General features: G+C 60.4%; 1 protein-coding gene across 1 annotated transcript; it reads right to left on the reverse strand.

Moving 5' to 3' along the window:
* Window positions 1-1,426: 1,426 nt before the first annotated feature.
* Ppp1r9b (protein phosphatase 1 regulatory subunit 9B) lies at window positions 1,427-20,019 on the reverse strand. Its single transcript, XM_008838333.3, has 11 exons — window positions 19,297-20,019; window positions 15,562-16,716; window positions 11,964-12,096; window positions 10,642-10,762; window positions 8,506-8,610; window positions 7,396-7,531; window positions 6,338-6,490; window positions 6,200-6,253; window positions 3,586-3,815; window positions 3,233-3,329; window positions 1,427-3,016 (listed from the first exon to the last, which is right to left on the reverse strand). Exons 1-11 carry the CDS (start codon window positions 19,513-19,515, stop codon window positions 2,963-2,965), a joined length of 2,457 nt encoding a protein of 818 aa, XP_008836555.1. The 5' UTR covers window positions 19,516-20,019; the 3' UTR covers window positions 1,427-2,962.
* Between the last annotated feature and the right edge of the window lie 452 nt (window positions 20,020-20,471).

Here is a 20,471-nt window from a genome sequence, read left to right on the forward strand (position 1 = left end):
AAATCTAGAGTTGTGGCAGACTTGCTCAAGCTCCCATAACTGGGCAGATGATGGTAATGGATGGGATAGGAGTGGGGGAGGTAAGGTTACAAGCCTCAGTATGACCATAGACACATGACAGCCCCAAATATGGACATATTTCATGGGCAAATCACATCTCAGGCCTAAGAAACTCCCAATGAAGCCATACACAACATATCCAGCCATAGGATACACACAGGCTTAAAAATGAAGTGCTATTTGACCTAAACCCTTGGCACATCTAGGTAAGGTTCCTTCCTCACCTAATACATGGGACTGATAGGGGACTCCCACTAAACATTTGGCCTGTCAGACCAGAAGTTATCACCACAACCCTCATATCCATTTCCCTACCCAGGAAGCTTCAGTCATTTCTTACCAAGGTTTCTTGAGCAGGGACTGTGACTTTGTGGCTCAGGGACTTCTAACCTAGGTATAATGACCTGAGACCTGTTTTGGGGCTCTGTGATCATGGAATTACCTGGATCTACTATCTTCAATATTTCCAGGGCTTCCAATATCCCAAGCAAGGATGATCTGCTGTGAGATGCCCTGAGAGGCATGGTCACCATTGTTAAGTTTCCAGGCGATTCTCAGGTAGGTAGCAGGGTTGGACAGGGCTTACATGGCCTTGAGGTGCAGAACCCAGTTGTGAAGGTAGTTACTGGGAAGCCACACTTTGGCTTGACATAAAACAGGTTCTTTAACAGAGCCACCTACAAGAGTGGCTGGCTCAGGAACTGTCGGAGTTCTCATAGAGACCACTTGTCTCTGGTGTCACCAGAGCCCTGAGATTGGGACTTCTGTTCCTTAAAGCAAGGAGAAGGGAAGGTAAGAATCTATTTGGGCTCAAAGATAGGACTTAATGCCCAGTACCGGTTCAAGGAAAGGCTGTGCTATGAATGTACAAGTCTATGTTTACCTGTGGGACTCACCAAAATTTGTCCCTGGAACTGGAGCTAATGGGGCAGCAACTAAACCTGATGGCTCTGAGTCGGGGGTGCTAGGACTATCTGGGGCCTCTCAGGCCAGCTTGGGGCAGCCAAACAGTCTCTTGGACCCTGGGGCAACAATGCTCTGAGAGATCATCTCCCAGGTCACCCCAAGAAAACTTTGGTCCTCCTGATACCTCATACAGGGCCCCTAAAGTCTCTCAGGGAAGTCACTTTTGCTGTATTCAGTCCATTCTCTGGCTTCATCTAAATACCTTGCCAAAAGATTGCTATGAGCTGAAGGAACTGTCTAGAAACACTATGAAAACTGGGCAATGGTGGCAAGTGAGTATGCTGTGACCAGGGAACTAACAAAGATCTCAGAGTCCCAGGCAAAATTGGGGAAGGGGGGGACCACCTGATATCCCTGACCCTCCCCACACTCCAGCGCATCAAGAAACCAGGCAGTGAGGCTCTGGGGGCTGCTTTTATGGGGACGACCTGACAGAGGGCATGGTCCGTACAAAACCAGGAACAATACGTACATATATATATATATATTATATACAGAGACGGGGTCCTCCAAGGTGGGGCAGAGATGCTGCCAGCAGAGACCAAAGCACATCGAGGCCCTGCCCCCCCTCCATCTGCTGGGGGTGAAGTACAGGGGTTGGGCACTGTGACAGCCAGCTCTTTTGGGGCTGTCGGGGCACGTCTGGGGGTTGGGAGGGGGCAGAAGGGAAGGGCAAGAAATACTGATCGATGTGTATGGTCTATTTACAGGGGACTAGGAAAAGCCAAAACCGATGGAACAGGGTTGTTTTTTAAAAAATGAACAGAAACCCAGACTTAGGAACCGGTACAAGGAAATGGCAAAATGAGATGGATTTTGAAAGGGGAGGGTACCTGAGGGGGGTCTCACCTCCCTTGGTCCAAGCCCCAATTTGGGGTTAAAGTGGGTAAACAGAGTCAATTTCACTTAGAAAGCGGGCTGCTTGCATGCAGCCCTGGTCTCCAAAAAGATGAGTAATAAAATTTTGCCCTCCAGTGAAAACAGTGGAAAATAGTTGGGGGAAGCGGGGGGGAGGCTGTCTCTGTTAGTACAAGGCTTCCAGGTGTGGCCCTAGCAGGGCCTAGCTCTCAAGTGAGAGCTCTGCAGTGCAGGTGTACCACCTATACTGACCTCCCTCCCTCCTGGCATTCCCAGGCTTAGCCAAGGAAACCTGAACCCCAGAGTGGCTGCAGGATGGTTCCAGGAAGAGTCTATGGCTATTTGGCACCTGGGAGAGGGGAGGCACAAGGAGAAGTTGAGGGCTGTTGCCCTTTCTAGGAAAGAGGAGCTGGCCACCAGGTGTTCTGGACTCTCCCTTTTTCCTATTCCCACTCTCCCCGCCGCCCCCAAGGATACATGAGAAGTCAGTGCAGGGCCAGCCTCCGGCTCAAGGGTGGGCTCTATCCCTCCTGGGATTCAGAGCAGGAATGGGAGGTGTTGAGGCAACCCCTCCAAGCAGGAGGTCAGAATGAAACAGACAGGACAATGATAGGAAAGAGAAAAGGGCCAAGAAGGTAGACTCTCAAGTCAAGAGGTCCAGGGGCCGGTGGAGCCCTGCAGGCAGGGAGCAGCCTCCAGGTGATGAGATGCTGGGAGAGTCCCAGCTCCACTCCGGTCCAGAGACAAAGGCTGGAGGTTGTAAAGTCTGGCAGTTTGGTCTGCAGGTCCTTGTGTCCATCCACACCCAGGCCAGTTCTCGGCTTCCCTAAGGCCTCTGTGCCTCAGCCCCATGGGATGAGGAGGCCACCCTTCCAGCCACCACTGTCTGCCCGGGCCACCTTAAAGAGGCCTGTGATATGGGCCCTCTGGTCCCTGAAGCTGGGGGAGGTGGGGTGGAGGAGTGGGGAGAGTTGGGGCACCTGTCCCCAGGCTGGTAGGGGTAGGATGGGGTATTGAGGACAGGAGGGTGAGGATAACGGGAAGGGACTATTATTGTCCGGTTAAGGAGTGATTCCTGTTAAGTAGAATTGGAATTTCTCAGTGTTTGCAGGTTTCCTTCCAGTTCTGAGATCTGGAAAACAAAGTAGTGTTGGTGATGTAGTGGGGGATGGAGGCGGGGGAATCAGGCCTGGCCACTGGGCATGGATCCTGCCTTCTCATGAGGCAATGACCCTGAGCTTTCAGCAAGCAGCACAATCCTCCCCAAAGATCCTAGGGTGAGTGCTAGATGCAGGCTTCTGTGCTGCACCCTCTATAGGGTCCTGCCCCAGGGCATTCTAGGACCTACCTTGTCCAGAAGCTTGTCCATTTCTTCCTTCCTAGCCAGCTCTGACTCCTCCAGAACCCGACGCTGAGCAGTCTCCTTTTTCAGAAACTCAATCTCCCTGGAGACAGGGAACAGACGGTGGGTTAGGGTGTGTGTTATGGCTTCAGTTCAGGGACTGGCAGGTTTTCCCAAGGCCTCTGGGCCTTGTGCTGCTTCTGATACCCAGCCATTCCAGCCCAGATACCTCACTATGGGGCCCTCCAACTTTTGTGTGCCTTGTCGACCTACTCAGCTGGGGGAGGGCTGGGGGGAATACCACTGAAGCCCTCTCCAGCCCACTGGGCCCAGGACCCATAATCCCTGCCACCACGTACTTCTGCTGATAGTCCTTGATGAGGCGCTTGGCCTTGCTGTACTTGCGTTCCAGGGCCTGGTACTGAGCCTGAGTTTCCCGAAGGTGCTCATCCACAGCCTGGCACAGGCTCTGGGCCTCACCCCAGTAGCCTTCCAGCTTTTCCATGCGCTCCTTGTTCTCTTCCACACTCTGTTCCAGTTGGGCCTTCTCTACCCGCCAGCGCCCCTTTTCCTGCTCCAGGCTCTGCAGCTGTGAGGAAAGAGCAGTCCTGGGTTGGTGGGCACAAGGAGCCCTGGGGACACAGTCTCCAGGGATTCCTGCAAATATGAAGGCTATTGGCCTCCAACTACTAATTCTCTGAGACCGAGCCTTAGAGCTTTCCCAAGGAGGCAGTAAGCCCCGTGAGTCACTGATTAGCAACTTCTGCCTCATCCAGATAAGAATGATACCTGCCTCTAGTCTCAAGGGCTAGTGAGATGGTAGAAGTAAAAGACAAGACACCACCACTCTGCACTCCCCTGCAAACCACAGCCTGCTGACCAGTCCTTGCCTCTGAGGACCCATGAACAATCTAGCCCCTCTCCAGCTCCCAGATGTCCATTCCTGATATAGCTGTTTGGATCCTTAGGTTCTCTCCTTACCATTCCCCAGGGCACAGCCCTACCTCCCACACCACCTTTATGCACAGAATTCCAAATCCCAAGTGCCAACCCCACCTCCCAGTATCTCAGTCACCATGTCCCAAACAGGCCTTCCTTGCAACCTGCACAAACCAAAAGGCCTGCTTTCCTGACTTGCTTGCCTGTTGGAAGGCACCACTGTCACACATCCATCCCAGGACTCATTCTCCAGACCCTGGTGGCCCTGCCACCCAGCTTGCTGCAAACACTCCTTGCTCTCTGTGTCCAGACACACAGGCACTCAGAATTGCCACAGGGCCTTCACAGATGCTGTTCCTCCTGCTAGGAATGCCCCATCTACTCTTCTTTGGGCAGTTACCCTGTATCACTTCCCCAGAGAAGCCTGCTGGGACTCCAGGAGCATAGCCCCTATACCTGCCCCACAGCTGGGGGGAGTTCTTCCTGCTCTAGGGGCTCAGCAACCCTTCTCCTACAGACCCCTGTCAGGTTGTAACAACACAGTCACTGGTGTACAGACTCTGAGACTCACAAGGACAAGGAACAACTCTGCTTTTGCTCATCGTTGTGACTGGAGCAGAGCTGAATATCTAGAATGTACCTTAGATGTCTGCTAATTAACTGCCCCTTTCCTTTCTGGGCTTGAGGAGACGGGTGATTTAACCTTTGCTTCAACCCATGCAAATACTCAGGAACACAGCCTGCTACTTCACCCCCACAAATGCTTGCCTCTCTTCCTTTACTGTTGGCCTGTACTTTGGCTCACCCTGACAGGCATGGCCTAGACCTCTAACCAGTTTGCCTATATCCAAGTCCTGCTTATCCTCAAGTCCTCCCACTTCCAAGGCACTGAACTTCCAAAAAACCCCATGGGCCACAGCTCCATGTCCGTAAGACCAGGGCTATAGTCCTTGGAGGGGTGGGATCTACACAATGCCAGTCTCAGCTATCCCACAGTTCAGCGAACTTCCCACCTCTCCCCCATAAGAACAGCTGCCATAGCCTGGCAGGCCTCCTCCCAAGGCTAGGCTCCAAACTCCTTGTTCTGATCCAACCACCACCAGCTGCCCCCACCCTCCACCACCCAAATGTGTGAAGAGAACACACATACCCTAAGAGCACCAAATCTGCATGGCCCCTGGAGATCCCTTTCTTACCACACTGGATACCAGGTGGGAATTGGGACTCTTTCAATAGGCTGTGTGTCTACATGCCTGGAGCGTGTGGGTACCCAGTGTGCTCATAAGCATCTGGTATACATACGTAGTCACCAGCTGGTGCTCTCAGCACCAGCATGTGCATATTGCTTGCCCAGATGAGAATGTTCATGTTTTGACACTTCCTAGGCCAGGTGGCCTGAATGGTGGTCATGCTCACATGTCTCCATGACCTCAGAGTAGGTCTATTTACTCATGCTGACACCCCTGGGAAATCAATCATGGGTATCTAATGATCATATCTGTGCGGAGAGGGGGTGCCAAGGTATCTGGATAAGTGGGTCTATGGATCCAGGCTGACATGTGTCATTATGTGCGCCCCTGTACACTCTGTGCCTATCCCTAGGCCTGTGCAGAGGATGTGTATAGGACAGTACAGACAACAAAAGCGGGACTTGGTGTGTCTCTGAGAAATCACTGACATCTTGACTTTTGATTTAGCACCTACCTTGTGTCAGGCACTATGCTGAGGCTTTCCATGGATCACTGCACTGGCCTCTCACCTACATAGCTCTATATTGGCAGTACTTTTATTCTACCTTACATATGAGGGGATGAAGACCCAATGAGTGAATAGAGCAACAGATGGGCCACAGCTTGGGCCCTTAATTCTGCTATCTCTGGCCTCACAGCAGCCTAGTCTGTGGGTGCTTGTGCCTCTGGTGGAATGTTGAGGGTCAAGGGTGCTGGTATGAGGTGGGGGGAGCCTCCAGCCCTCAGCCCAGTTCTTCAACATGCTCATGTGGACACACATGCACATGTGCATGCACACCCTCACCTTCCGCTTAAGCTGCTGGATCTCAGCCTCAGTCACAGCGTGCTTGATCTGGAGCTGTGGACATAGGGTGGCACTTAGTTTCTGGGGGCCAGCTACCCACCTGCCTTCACGCCCGCACCCCAGGGCCCCTCTTCCCACCTCCTTGAATTTGTGCACCAGTTTTTCAGGCTCCATCTCCACAGGGGACAGGGCATCCTCGTTCTCTGCTAGCTCAAACACCTCGATGGCCATTTCACCCCCTGGGAATGTGGGGCTCAGTTCTTCATCCTCATCAGTGGCATACTCTCCAGTCTGTGGAAGGAGACAGGTGGTGTGGACCCATCTACTCCAGCTCACTCAGCACCCTGCTGCCAGGTATGAGACCAGCAGCAGCATGCCCAGGTCAGACTGGGAACAGCCAGGGGAGTATCCCAGACAAGGGTAGGTCCCCTGAAAGACTCTGAAGAAACTGCCTGCACTGCTCCCCCAGTAACTTAGCCTCCCTGAGAATCTGTCTTCCTTCTGAGATTAGGTTTCCTAGGTTAGAGACTATACCCCTGAGAGTAGAACTCAGGGTACTCTGCTTTAGTTACAGTACCTTCTAGTTACAGGAAGACCCTCTGAAAAGAGACGGTATGACTTCTCCATTTCATTAGGGGTTGTGCTAATTGGCTTTAGTTGTCAACTTGACACACTTGGGTAGAGGGAGCCTCAACTGGGGAATTGCCTCTATTGGACTGGCCTGTGGTCATGTCTGTGGGGCATTTTCTTGATTTATGAGTGATGTGGGAAGGCCCAGCTCACTGTGTGTGGTGCCACCCCTGGGCAGGTGGGCCTGCATTGTATAAGAAAGCAGGTTGAACTTGGGCCAGAGGAGCAAGCTAGTAAGCAGCATTCCTCCATGGCCTGTGTTTCAGCTCCTGCCTCAGGTTCCTGCCCTGAGTTCCTACCTTGGGCTCCCTCAGTGATGAACTATGACCTGGGAGATATAAGCCAAATAAACCCTTTCCTCCCAAACTTGGTATTGGTCAGAGTGTTTTGTCACAGCAACTGAAGGCAAACTAGGACAGGGGTTTTCTGAGGGAAGGACCTACTTTTCTCTCAGACCATTAGCCCCTCTGGGGTTTGGGCTTCTTTACCAGGCCTGGGCAAGTGGCTGAGGCAAAGAGCTGCACTGCTCATCTAATGACTAGAGGGCAATCATGCAGAGTTCCTACCTCCTCATCATCCTCCCCATACTGGGCATATCTCTGCTCCATCATCTCCCGCTGCCATCGTTCCTGCTCCAAGGTCTGCTGAATTAGCTGGGCCACTTCACTCTGTTCTCCAGGCCGCTCCCGGCCAATCATGAACCTGCAGGGCGCCAGAGTCATCTGCTAGCCCGGCGTCATCCCAGCCTGTCTGCAGCTGGGAATGCCACTGTCCTCCCTGCTGGTGTTCCCCGACTCCAAACCCAGGCCCTCCCAGGGGAGATGAACTGAGAGGCTGAGTCCAGAGGTTGTGGTATTAATAATCAATGTGAGAGATGGGGCCCTCACCAGGCTGCCTACCAGGAGAGGCGGGAAGACCTGCTAGTCCTCCTGGCCAGCTTTGGGGAGGGGATGTCAACTAAACTTTGGGCTGACATGCAGGGTACATGAGCTAAGGGGCTGCCACCACAGGAGCTTTTCCCACCATAAGAGAGAAAAAAAAAAACAAGGTAGGGGATGGCTAAAATGACCCATCCTGGAGGAGGGTGAGGGACAGACTGGGGAGGTGTATCTTGGGTATGCTCCAAGCCCTACGTTTCAGGAAGGGGCAGGATGATGGCAACTGGAGATTAGGATGGAGAGGAAATAGTAGAACTTCCAGGCACCAGCTCCTCCTCCCCCTGGCCACCCACATCCTGTTTCTCTTCACCACCCTTTCCTGGGGGCAGTGCCCCTCTTGGAGGGGGCAGGGAGTGATCCTCGATTGTCTTGCCAGAGGTGGAATACACACAGGCTTTTCAACACCCTGAGTTTTTAGGGTCCAACAGAGCAGTCTTTCAGCATGCCATGGGGTGGGCCAGGAGGGAAGATGAAGTTCAAGATGGTGGAACTTAGTCTGGTTGGCAGTTACCCTGCACAGCTTGGCTCTTCAATGAGTGAGCCAGAGACAGGAGCAGAGAAGAATAGCCCAAGAGGACAACATGGAAGGTCATGAGTTCTGGTGGCCAGAAGTAGCCAGGGAGCTGGGGATAGGAAGGCAGGTCTGGGGCAGGAGCTGTGGGTACAGCAATTCCCTCAGGCAGGTAGCTGGTGGCCTTGAGGACTGGCTTCCTGCCTATTCCCATTCCTGGCTCTTACCGCACTCGGCCCTTGGTGTTCCTGAGCACAGAGGCTGCGAAGCTCTGGGTTACTCCCACCAGACTTGTTCCATCCACCTCCACTAGTAGATCATTCACTTGGATCCTGGAAGAAGTAACTTTTGTTAAGGGGTCATGAGAGGAACAGGAGAGCTGGGGTAGCAGTGGACTCTTCCCATTGGAAACTAAGGCTCAGTTCCCACAGGGACCCAGCATAAAAGAAGTAAGGACAGGGAGAGGCAGGCAACACAAGACACAGGTATCCAGAACTAGGAAAGGTGGTAGGCATACTTCCTGTGATGATCACACTCTTTGTTTCCTTCTCTGTCACATTTAACAGGGTGATATGACATATTAAGAGCTCATTTGTACATGTACACATGTGCTACCACCCTCTTACATGGCACTCCAGCCCAGACCTAAGTCCCCCAGCCCCAAGGTCCTCCCAAATGTCTAAGACCCAAGCAGTGCCCGCTTGTGCTCACATACCAACCCATAACCACAGAGTTGAAACCCCAACACATTCCAGCTGTGGCTCCTGAAGCCCTGGCCTTCAACATGAAAGAGGAAGATGGGGTGGTCTAGGCTAGCCTGGGAGGGGATGCAGGAGCTGAGGGCAGCCTTGGGCACCTCCTTTCTCCATTCCAACCTCCTGGGAGGTCCTGGGCTTCTCAAGGCTTCAAGCAGAAATGGAGATAATGCCCGATGTAAAATTACAGTCTGAACCCTCATGTGGATACTAGGCCATGGACACACTCATTCATGCTCACACTCCCCCAATCAACAGGTGACAGTGAACAAGAGTCTAGAAAGAAAGGGAAAGAAGTATAAGAAAGTGGATACCATTCTTTGTTCTTGTTGACTCCATGCCATCTGGACCATAGCAGGAAAGAGTTCCCTGAATTGGGCCAATGCCTCCAACAACATGACCCCACAGTAACCCAGCCCTTACTGACCCAGACCCACTCACATCTGTTACATGGAAGGAATGTGGGTGTCAACCTCTCAGTCTTCCTGAGGGAAGCCCTACAGCATTTCTCACTTCCTCCCTCTGCAACACACATAGAGGAACAGCTGGTAGAGGGGACACAGACACCCAGAGCTCCAGTGCCCTCCATGATCCCTCTCAACTCACAGAACACAACCCTCCTCTGGTCATAGATGTTTCACACAGGCACATATCTATGCACAGACAATGAGCAACCCCAGCTCCAGAACAGGGCCACAACTAGCCTAGTCCTATCCACACCTGGACCCCTGGCTAGCTGTATTACTGCCTTTGACTCTGGACTTCTTAGAACCCCTTGCACTCAGGCTGGGGATATAGCTCAATTGGCAGAGTGCTTGCCTTGTGTGCATGAGACTGTGGGGTGAAGGAATCCCTTGCATTGGCTTGGTCCCTGCTTGGCCTTTGGCTCCTTTTTTTTTTTTTTAAATTATTTATTTAACCACATGATTAGAAGCAGCATTTCATTACAGCATTAACATATTCAATATCAATTTCCAGCGCAAAGATGCATCTCTTTCAAAATTGGTTGTAAAATTTTAGGTTCACAGTTGAATTAATACAGTTATAGGCCTTTAGCTCTTAATTCCAACATTACTTAACATTACTTCCTCCCTATCAGAGTAGTCAGACCCTCCTACTTTGTGGCTTCATATATTTTTCCTCCATTTGGTCAGTTTTTGTTTGTTCCACCTGGTATCTGTCTACCTTACCACTGCCTGATTCCTGAAGACAAGCCCCCCCCCCCCCCCAAATTGCTAGGGCTTGTCACCAGCCCAATGCAAGCCAGGCCCTTAGTATTTGTTAAAGAAAAGAAATGCTCAGCCTTATTCCAGACATGCAGGCTGTGTTCTTCCCAGAGCCAACAAACGCCCTAGGCCAGTACACACCGTACTAGGTACAGCCTAGCTTCACACTCCTCCCCCTAGAATATTAAGCGCCTTGGGGAGGGCTTCCATCTGTTTATGGCTGTCACCCCAAAGCCTAGCATAGCACCTGCACAGTGGCGTTCCTTGAACATCCAAAGATACACAGAGCACACACAGGTCTTCCAGGAGCCATCCAGAGGCTACCCCCCCAGATGATGGCTGGTAGAGGAAACTGAGCAGGGTAGAGGGGGAGGAGTAGTACCTGCCATCCCGATGGGCTGCACCACCCTCAGTCACAGTCTTGACAAAGATGCCCAGCTTCTCCAGGCCCATGTCGGCTCCAGCTCCCATGCCGATGATGCTGATGCCCAGGCCCTCAGAGTCTGTGGGGCAGAAGGGGAGACACCATAGCAGGGAATCCTTCATCCTGAACCCACCCCAAAGAGCAGCTCTGCTTCAGGAACCATCCCCAAGCTTAGGGAACATCCTATGAGGGAAGGAACATAGCCCTTTGCCAGGCCAACTCAGATGGTTCTTAGGTTACTCCCTGACCTTTGACCCAGCCAATGAGCTGATAGGCAAGCAGGGTGTGTTCTGGTAGTTGGGGTGTGGCCAACTATAGTGTATGAAGATAAGAGTGTGTGGCTGGGATGGTGGCTGTAAAAGAACTTACCCCTAAGCCTTAATCCCCCCCCTCCCCTAGTCTTTTCTATGCCCAGAGTTTCACTGACTATTGACTGGTACCCCCACCTACCAGCTACCAGGTCTGGGAAGCAATGAGATTCTTCCTTCCCCATCCCAGGCTCTACCAACTCAAGGAACCAGTAGGCCCTGTTAACTGTCCCTAACCAGTGCATCCACCTCTACTCTGCCATTGCCTTGGCCTTACAATAGGGTCCTTCATTCACTGTGACCTCTCCCTGTACCCATCCCACTGTGATCCTTTAAAATAGCTTTCCCATGCCTTGCAATGGCTCCCAATCCCTCTCAGAAATGACTATGCCCTCACCATGGTCTATCCCTCATCATAGTCCATGCCATCCTGGTCAAACTCCTCCTGTGCTGGCCATGAAAAGGCTGCACCTCTCTCCTTTATCCCATACTTTCCAAATGTCTCCTCTTTAGCTCCCAACTGAGGTATCACTTCCTTGGGAGCCTTCCAGAATGGCCAGGTGCTGTCAAATGCACTAATAGCAGCCTCCTTGCCCTCTCAGCACATATGACGGCACATAAGGACACAGAGGGACTGTCCACCATGTCCACTTCCTTGTCAGTCTCCTTGAGGAGCTGCCTCTCAGAAGCCTGGTTCTACCTGTCCTTGTACTTCAAACTGAGCTCAGGACCAGGCACATAGTACTTGGGAGATGTGTTCACCAAATGACCAAACAGAGTTCCATGGCAGTACACTGAGACTGGACTGGAGACACCAATGGCTAGGAGCACTGACCAGAAAGGCCAAAAAAGGCCAGCAAGGACCAGAGTCAGAGAAGTCTACCATATCAGTAGGTATCCACAAGTGTGTAAGGCAGAAGCTAGCACCACAGTGCTAGTGTGCCCAGTGTGCTCCTTGGTCTGGCCTCTCACCCTTCTCCAGCTCCACAGGAAATAGCTCCAACCTTTCCACACGCTTCTCTAGTTCATATTCTGCAGAGGCCGCCATAGGATCCACATCCTCATTGCGCCGGTCGTAGTCCTCATTGGAGTAGGTGCTGAACACCTGGGGAGGAGCAGCTTGTCAGAGACCCATGGGAGAATGAGGGCAGAACTGACAGGAGGCGGCCCTGGGGAACAGTTGAGCCTGCTGAGGGCCTACTTCCCCTCCTGCTAGAGGCCCTTCTCCTACACCAATTCTATAAGGAATCCAGCTCTTCCTGGTTCTGGAGCTCTGGAACAGGAAAGCAAAAGGCACCAGGTCTTGTCAGATCCACTCCATATAGCATAGTCTGTGTGGGAATGGATGAATACTCCTGGGGCAACTGCCAGGTCTGGGAACCCCAACACCAGGGGTGTCTCTCTGTGAGAGACAGAACCCAAGAGCCAGACAGCCAAGGGTCCTACACAGAGGAAGAACAGGCTGAGCAGGAGGAAGGGAGGAAGGATGGAGAAGACACTGGATGATGTCAGATGGAGAGGGGGGTAGGTAAGGGGGGAAGCAGAGGCACCAGGACTCTCCTCTGCCCTGCAGCCGAAGTGGACAACCATTGGGGGAGGGGAGGAAGCAGAGAGGATCCTCTCTAGCCCTATGGAGAAGGGAAGAACCCACCCTCAGGTGGGCCTCAGATGGCAGGAGTGAAAGCTGAGCCCCTATGGCCCTCTCACAGGAACTGACCTAAGGATCTTTGGGCAGTGGCAGTCTCTCTCTTCACAGGACTAGGGGAGGTGGGACAGGGCTCTGCAGAGTGCCTGATGCTGGCTCCAGACAGGGCATCGCCAGGGCAGTTAATGAGCACCATTTGGGGGACCATGACTTATTTGGCTTCACAGTTAGCTGTGACAGGATGGCATCACTTGGAGACATGTGGGGCAAGAGGGGTGAGGTGGGTACAGCTCTATCAGATGGCCGGACCTGAATCCTGAGGCGGTAGAGTTGGGCACTGTCTCCCCACAAGGCCCCTTCCAGAACCTCCCTGTTCCAGAAGCAAGCCCATGGGCACCCTGATAGGCAGGAGCATGTCTATGTTCCAGCTTTGCTCAGGGCTTGCTTTATGCCACCCCAAACCTCAACCCCCCAGCTCAAAGGTTCACTGTTATGGTGGGATGGGGAGTGGGTGCTTATAGGACCAGCCAGAAGCAGTCAGGATCTATACATTCACCTAGCTTAATAGACTTAACTACACAGTGTCAGAGACACTTGGGCTCAGGTCCTTCATGCTGTACCAGCTACTGTACAGTGACCAGTGGACTGTTCTCTAACATCTGGCCAGTGGTTCCAGCCCCTTGAAGCAACAAGGTCCCTATTCCACATATAATCAATCCACTGCTAAAGGTCACAAAGAGTTGGTTAGCCAGTGGCAGGTCAGGATGGCACCAAACTTAGCTGGGCTATAGTGGGTAGTTACCAATGACTTTGTCCCCACTACAAAGGTGTCCCAAGCCTTGGGACAAGGGTTGGCTTAAGTCAGGATCAGCAAAGTGGCCGTGGCCCCCTTCTTCATCTGAGGTGTCTATCCTTACTCTGTGCCTAGAAGACAGTCACTCATCCCTCTCCTAGCTAATCAACCCCTCTCTTCTAACCACTCATACTCCATTATGACCTCCAAAACACCCTGGAGGCCTGATCTGGACTCTGTCTTTCCTGTTCACCTTTCCCATCCTACCTTGTAGGATCCCAGGCCTCAGGCCCCGAAGGCCTCAGACTCCTTGTCTTTCTTCCTATCAGAACTTGGGCTCAGCCCTACCTCCTGGGTTGACAGTCTGGAACTGGGTTCTTCACCCTTAGCCGACACCTCTACCTCCATAAGTGCCGATAATTAGGTCATGGAGGGGCAGAGAATCCTGGATTCTGAACCAATGCAGCAGTGGGGCAGGGAGAAGCCCAGGGCCCTGAGCCAGGGTGGGGAGGAGGAAAGCCCCAGCAAGGCCAAAAGTCAGATATTCAGAGCCTCCCCACAGCCTTGGCTCTCATGCAGGCAGCCAGCTTCAGAGTCAGTCACCAGGGAGTCCGGAGCACTGCTCCAAATCATGTGCTATTTTTTACCAAAAAAATCAGGATAAGATAAAGACAGAGGCCCAGACCACACTCCCTCCCTGAAGCATGGGACTACTCAAGAGAGCTTGTGAGTGTATCAAGGACCCCTGACATCCTCCCAGGAACACCACAGCCTCCTTTTCTTTGGAGATCCCACTGCCTTCTGAGGAAAAAGGGGATGGAGAAGGCTTCCAGGTCCCAGGCAAGGAGGGGGCTGGGCTAGTAGGGCAGCCACCCTTCATCTTTTAGGCCCCTCTGGGAAGTGGGAGAGGCCAGAGGGTGAGAGAAACTTGGGTAGCTTCAGTGTCTAGGAGTAGTCATGGAAACTGCAAGCAAACACATAGGGTTTGGCTGGGGAGGGCAAGGCTGGGCAGGGTCTAGGCCAAGTCCCTGTTGTTGCATAAATCCAAGGGGCAGGCCAGGGGCTGGGCACAGTAGAGTCTAGGGTGGGAGAGAAATGACCAATAAAGCTGGATGTACCAGCTGAGGGTGGAGGATGGTTGGGAGTCAGGGTGGCCTCCTTTCCCCACCACCACTGTTGAGAAGATCTCAAAGCACTGACTACTGGCACAGCCCACAAACCAATCACCAATAGTGATGTTGGAGATGAGGCGGCTGAGATCCCCAAAAAGGAGCAAGCCCCCACCCTCTTTCAAGGTACCCAGAGGATGTGGGGAAGAGCATGGGACTTCCCAAGGCTTTAGTCTTGTGTTTCTGCAAGGCACCTTGGGGGAATCTCTTAGCTCCACCACCCAGTTCTGGGTCCTACTGAAGGCCTACCTCTCAAGTCCCCTCTCCATGTGGGGAGTGGAAGGGCATGGGACAGACCCACACCAGGATCAGGTCCAGCACAGACCCTGGGGTGCTGGGCCTTTCCCCTGGCCCCAGTCACATGACCATGGCCCAGCTCCCCCTCACAACCTGCTTCCTTTTTTCACTTCTGCAAAGTTGGAGCAGGGGTACTGACAAGGAAGAAGGGACTCCCTGTGTCTTTGTTTGGGAAGTTCCTGGCTCCCTTCTCTCTCACCCCACACAGAGCGAGACAGTACAGCAAAAAGCAGGAAGTGTTCCAAGCTCCCCATTTCTCTCTCTCTCCCAGACAGTAGGGCAGATGTGGGGACATATCCTGAGGATGCATACACTCCTTCAAGGCCGGCCAAGGCCAAGCCCCAGCCTCTGGCAGCCTCTGCAGGAAGGAATGCCGGGGGAGGAAGAGAGCAGGTGTCCCAGGATAGGCGTGGGACAGGGCAGGGTGCTGGGTGGGGCAGCAGGCAAGGAACCCAAGGGCAGGTCTTGGCAGGCCACCTCCCCAGTCCCAGACCTGAAAACCATCTCACTCTGACAAACAGCTGGAAGTCCCCCACGCCCCCCTCAGGGTGGGAACTTCAGAGAAGGGGGCTGGGTAGGCAGGGGCTGGCTCAGCCTGCCAAACACGGATGTTGGGGTGGGGGCGACCACATGCACGAGGCAGGGCGGCACAGGGGGCTCACTCACTTGGATAGGTGCAGTGCTGAAATGGATCTTCCGGCTCGGGGCCGGGTCCTCTTCCTCGGAGAGCCCGGGAATCTCCACACACCCAGACTCTGGCTCATAGGGGGGCTCCCCGTCCTCTTCATCTTCCTCATCGTCCTCTTCCAGGGCACTTCCCCCTGAGTCCTCCCCGAGCCCACTGTAGGCGCTCACGTCCACCAAGTCCGCTTCCGAGAAGTCCTCCTTCTTGGACTCATCCACCTCCTCAGGGGCCACGTCCGGGGCCCGGCCATTGTCCACCCCCCTCTCCGGCGTCGCCACTGTCGTCGCCGCCTCCTCCTCCTCGGGGACCGCTTCGGCTTTGGGCTCCTCGGGTGCGGGGCTGGCTGCGGTGGTCGAGCTGCTGCCGTTCTCCAAGGCTGCATGAACCATCACCTCCGCCTGGATCACTTCCCCAGCGACCGACTCGGCCTCGGACTCCCCGCTCTCCTCCACCTCCACCGGCTTGATCTTGCGCACCTCCCGGGGCTTGGGGGGCGGCCTGGCAGGAGCCACTCGGTGCTGCGGGGGCTGCTGCCCTCCAGGGCCACGCTCCTTCTCGTTCGGGGCATCCGCGGACGAGGTGGGCGGCGGCGGCGGCTGCTGGAACACCCGGGACCGCTTACTGACTAGCTTGGAGTTGACCTGGGGCGCCCCCGCGGCCCGGGCGGGACCAGGTCCCCGATGGAGGCCGGTCCTCGAGTCGGCTTTTTCGAAGACCGCACTGAGCTGGCTGACGGTCGGCGACACGGCGTCAGCATCCAGTTTGTCCAGCGCTTCGGTGCTGCCGTTGAAGCGCACCACGACGTCCAGCTTCCGGTCCTGCAGGCCAGCGCGCTCCTGCCTCAGCAGCCGCCGCGCCGCGGCTTCCTTGTCGCCCCCCGAGGCCGCGGGGACGCTCCGTTCGAACAGCTTCCGCGTCTCCTGCAGCCGGGACGGCGGGTGCGGCGGCGGTGCGGGCTGCGCCGAGGGCGCGGGCTTGGAGTCGAAACGGCTCACGCGCTCCGACACGCTGGTGCCCAGCTTGAGCAGGGCGCTGTGGTCCACGTTCTCGTTCAGGCTGCTGGCCCGCGGCAGGGACAGGCGCACGCCGCGCTCGGACGCCCGCGGGGCCTCGGCCATGGCCCCGCCGCCGCCCGCCTCGCCCGGCGGCCCCGCGGGGGGGCCGGCCGCCCGCCGCGCGGGCCCCCCCGCGGGGCCCGGCCCTGGCCCCCCCCGCCCCCCGCCTCGCCCGGCGGCCCCGCGGGGGGGCCGGCCGCCCGCCGCGCGGGCCCCCCCGCGGGGCCCGGCCCTGGCCCCCCCCGCCCCCCGCCTCGCCCGGCGGCCCCGCGGGGGGGCCGGCCGCCCGCCGCGCGGGCCCCCCCGCGGGGCCCGGCCCTGGCCCCCCCCGCCCCCCGCCTCGCCCGGCGGCCCCGCGGGGGGGCCGGCCGCCCGCCGCGCGGGCCCCCCCGCGGGGCCCGGCCCTGGCCCCCCCCGCCCCCCGCCTCGCCCGGCGGCCCCGCGGGGGGGCCGGCCGCCCGCCGCGCGGGCCCCCCCGCGGGGCCCGGCCCTGGCCCCCCCCGCCCCCCGCCTCGCCCGGCGGCCCCGCGGGGGGGCCGGCCGCCCGCCGCGCGGGCCCCCCCGCGGGGCCCGGCCCTGGCCCCCCCCGCCCCCCGCCTCGCCCGGCGGCCCCGCGGGGGGGCCGGCCGCCCGCCGCGCGGGCCCCCCCGCGGGGCCCGGCCCTGGCCCCCCCCGCCCCCCGCCTCGCCCGGCGGCCCCGCGGGGGGGCCGGCCGCCCGCCGCGCGGGCCCCCCCGCGGGGCCCGGCCCTGGCCCCCCCCGCCCCCCGCCTCGCCCGGCGGCCCCGCGGGGGGGCCGGCCGCCCGCCGCGCGGGCCCCCCCGCGGGGCCCGGCCCTGGCCCCCCCCGCCCCCCGCCTCGCCCGGCGGCCCCGCGGGGGGGCCGGCCGCCCGCCGCGCGGGCCCCCCCGCGGGGCCCGGCCCTGGCCCCCCCCGCCCCCCGCCTCGCCCGGCGGCCCCGCGGGGGGGCCGGCCGCCCGCCGCGCGGGCCCCCCCGCGGGGCCCGGCCCTGGCCCCCCCCGCCCCCCGCCTCGCCCGGCGGCCCCGCGGGGGGGCCGGCCGCCCGCCGCGCGGGCCCCCCCGCGGGGCCCGGCCCTGGCCCCCCCCGCCCCCCGCCTCGCCCGGCGGCCCCGCGGGGGGGCCGGCCGCCCGCCGCGCGGGCCCCCCCGCGGGGCCCGGCCCTGGCCCCCCCCGCCCCCCGCCTCGCCCGGCGGCCCCGCGGGGGGGCCGGCCGCCCGCCGCGCGGGCCCCCCCGCGGGGCCCGGCCCTGGCCCCCCCCGCCCCCCGCCTCGCCCGGCGGCCCCGCGGGGGGGCCGGCCGCCCGCCGCGCGGGCCCCCCCGCGGGGCCCGGCCCTGGCCCCCCCCGCCCCCCGCCTCGCCCGGCGGCCCCGCGGGGGGGCCGGCCGCCCGCCGCGCGGGCCCCCCCGCGGGGCCCGGCCCTGGCCCCCCCCGCCCCCCGCCTCGCCCGGCGGCCCCGCGGGGGGGCCGGCCGCCCGCCGCGCGGGCCCCCCCGCGGGGCCCGGCCCTGGCCCCCCCCGCCCCCCGCCTCGCCCGGCGGCCCCGCGGGGGGGCCGGCCGCCCGCCGCGCGGGCCCCCCCGCGGGGCCCGGCCCTGGCCCCCCCCGCCCCCCGCCTCGCCCGGCGGCCCCGCGGGGGGGCCGGCCGCCCGCCGCGCGGGCCCCCCCGCGGGGCCCGGCCCTGGCCCCCCCCGCCCCCCGCCTCGCCCGGCGGCCCCGCGGGGGGGCCGGCCGCCCGCCGCGCGGGCCCCCCCGCGGGGCCCGGCCCTGGCCCCCCCCGCCCCCCGCCTCGCCCGGCGGCCCCGCGGGGGGGCCGGCCGCCCGCCGCGCGGGCCCCCCCGCGGGGCCCGGCCCTGGCCCCCCCCGCCCCCCGCCTCGCCCGGCGGCCCCGCGGGGGGGCCGGCCGCCCGCCGCGCGGGCCCCCCCGCGGGGCCCGGCCCTGGCCCCCCCCGCCCCCCGCCTCGCCCGGCGGCCCCGCGGGGGGGCCGGCCGCCCGCCGCGCGGGCCCCCCCGCGGGGCCCGGCCCTGGCCCCCCCCGCCCCCCGCCTCGCCCGGCGGCCCCGCGGGGGGGCCGGCCGCCCGCCGCGCGGGCCCCCCCGCGGGGCCCGGCCCTGGCCCCCCCCGCCCCCCGCCTCGCCCGGCGGCCCCGCGGGGGGGCCGGCCGCCCGCCGCGCGGGCCCCCCCGCGGGGCCCGGCCCTGGCCCCCCCCGCCCCCCGCCTCGCCCGGCGGCCCCGCGGGGGGGCCGGCCGCCCGCCGCGCGGGCCCCCCCGCGGGGCCCGGCCCTGGCCCCCCCCGCCCCCCGCCTCGCCCGGCGGCCCCGCGGGGGGGCCGGCCGCCCGCCGCGCGGGCCCCCCCGCGGGGCCCGGCCCTGGCCCCCCCCGCCCCCCGCCTCGCCCGGCGGCCCCGCGGGGGGGCCGGCCGCCCGCCGCGCGGGCCCCCCCGCGGGGCCCGGCCCTGGCCCCCCCCGCCCCCCGCCTCGCCCGGCGGCCCCGCGGGGGGGCCGGCCGCCCGCCGCGCGGGCCCCCCCGCGGGGCCCGGCCCTGGCCCCCCCCGCCCCCCGCCTCGCCCGGCGGCCCCGCGGGGGGGCCGGCCGCCCGCCGCGCGGGCCCCCCCGCGGGGCCCGGCCCTGGCCCCCCCCGCCCCCCGCCTCGCCCGGCGGCCCCGCGGTGGTGCCCATCTGCAGGAACATACTTTTGATGCGGTGGACGTTGGAGCCATATTTCTTGTGGTGGGCCGCCTTGGGTGCCTCGTCGGGCCCGGGCGCGTCAGGCGGCTTCAGCGCCTGGATGCCCGCTTCATAGGCGCTGCGGTGCGGGGAGGCGCTCCGGAGGGGCCCCCCGGGCCCCCGAGGCTCCGTCTTCATCATGGTGGGGGGAGCCGGGTTCGCATCCCCCAGCTCCCCGCTGCCCCCCTCCAGCAGGCGGCTGGCCAAGTCAGGACCACCGCCCCCTCCCCCGAAGAAAGAAATCCCGAAAGGCCTTCTTTAGGGTCTCCCAGAAATCAAGCTGCCAAAAAACAGTTAACCTTGTTTAAAAAAAAAAAAAGGGGGGGGGGAATCTCCGAGCGCCCTGTGTGGGTCGCCTCCCCCAATCAAGCTGTCGAAGGCAGCCAGCTCCCCCTTCGCAAGCCCGGGCGGCCTGGTGCGGTCGCCCCCACCCAAATTAGAAAAGCAGAGGCCGGCCGGGGCCGCTGGGACCGCGCGCCCAGCCCGCTAAGCAGAGGCGGCGGCGCCGGCTCACATCGTCCGAGGCGGTGTCAGCGGGGCTGGCTGCGCGGGCGCCCCCAACTCCAGCCGGGGACCTCGGCTCTCCCGGCGCCCGGCATCCCCGCGCCCGTGGCTGCTCGGCCGGCCCGGGCCGCTCCGCCGCGCCCCCCCCCCTCCCTCCCCCCCCGCGCCCCGAGCCTCGCTCTTTCTCTGGCTCTACCGGAGCTCCTGCTGCCGGAGACCAAGAGGCTGCCCTTCTCGCCGCCGCCGCTGGGGGACTGGCACCTCTGGGTCCTAAAGGGATCGGATTTCCGGGGCCGCAGCCTATGAGCCCTCCCCTTCCCTTCCACTTCGTCTCTCCTCTCCAGTCCATAGTTGGCGGAGAGCCTTCCACTGCTCCCTGGACCTTGGCTATTCTTCAACTCTTCGGTCCCAACCTCTGCGGCTTTTCACTGCCCACACAGGCGCACTCTCATTTAACCCTGAGGGCAAGCCCTACAGCCACCTCAGGCTCAGGGCTGCCCTTCCCCTCTCCCAAAGTGGAGGGGGTTCTGTGGGGAGGGGCGGAGAATCATTTCCTTAAAGGTCTTCTAAAGACTCCTTAAAGGTCTTCTAAA

This window comes from Nannospalax galili, unplaced genomic scaffold, assembly GCF_000622305.1.
Source record: "Nannospalax galili isolate Female #2095 unplaced genomic scaffold, S.galili_v1.0 scaffold95, whole genome shotgun sequence".
Taxonomy (NCBI): domain Eukaryota; kingdom Metazoa; phylum Chordata; class Mammalia; order Rodentia; family Spalacidae; genus Nannospalax; species Nannospalax galili.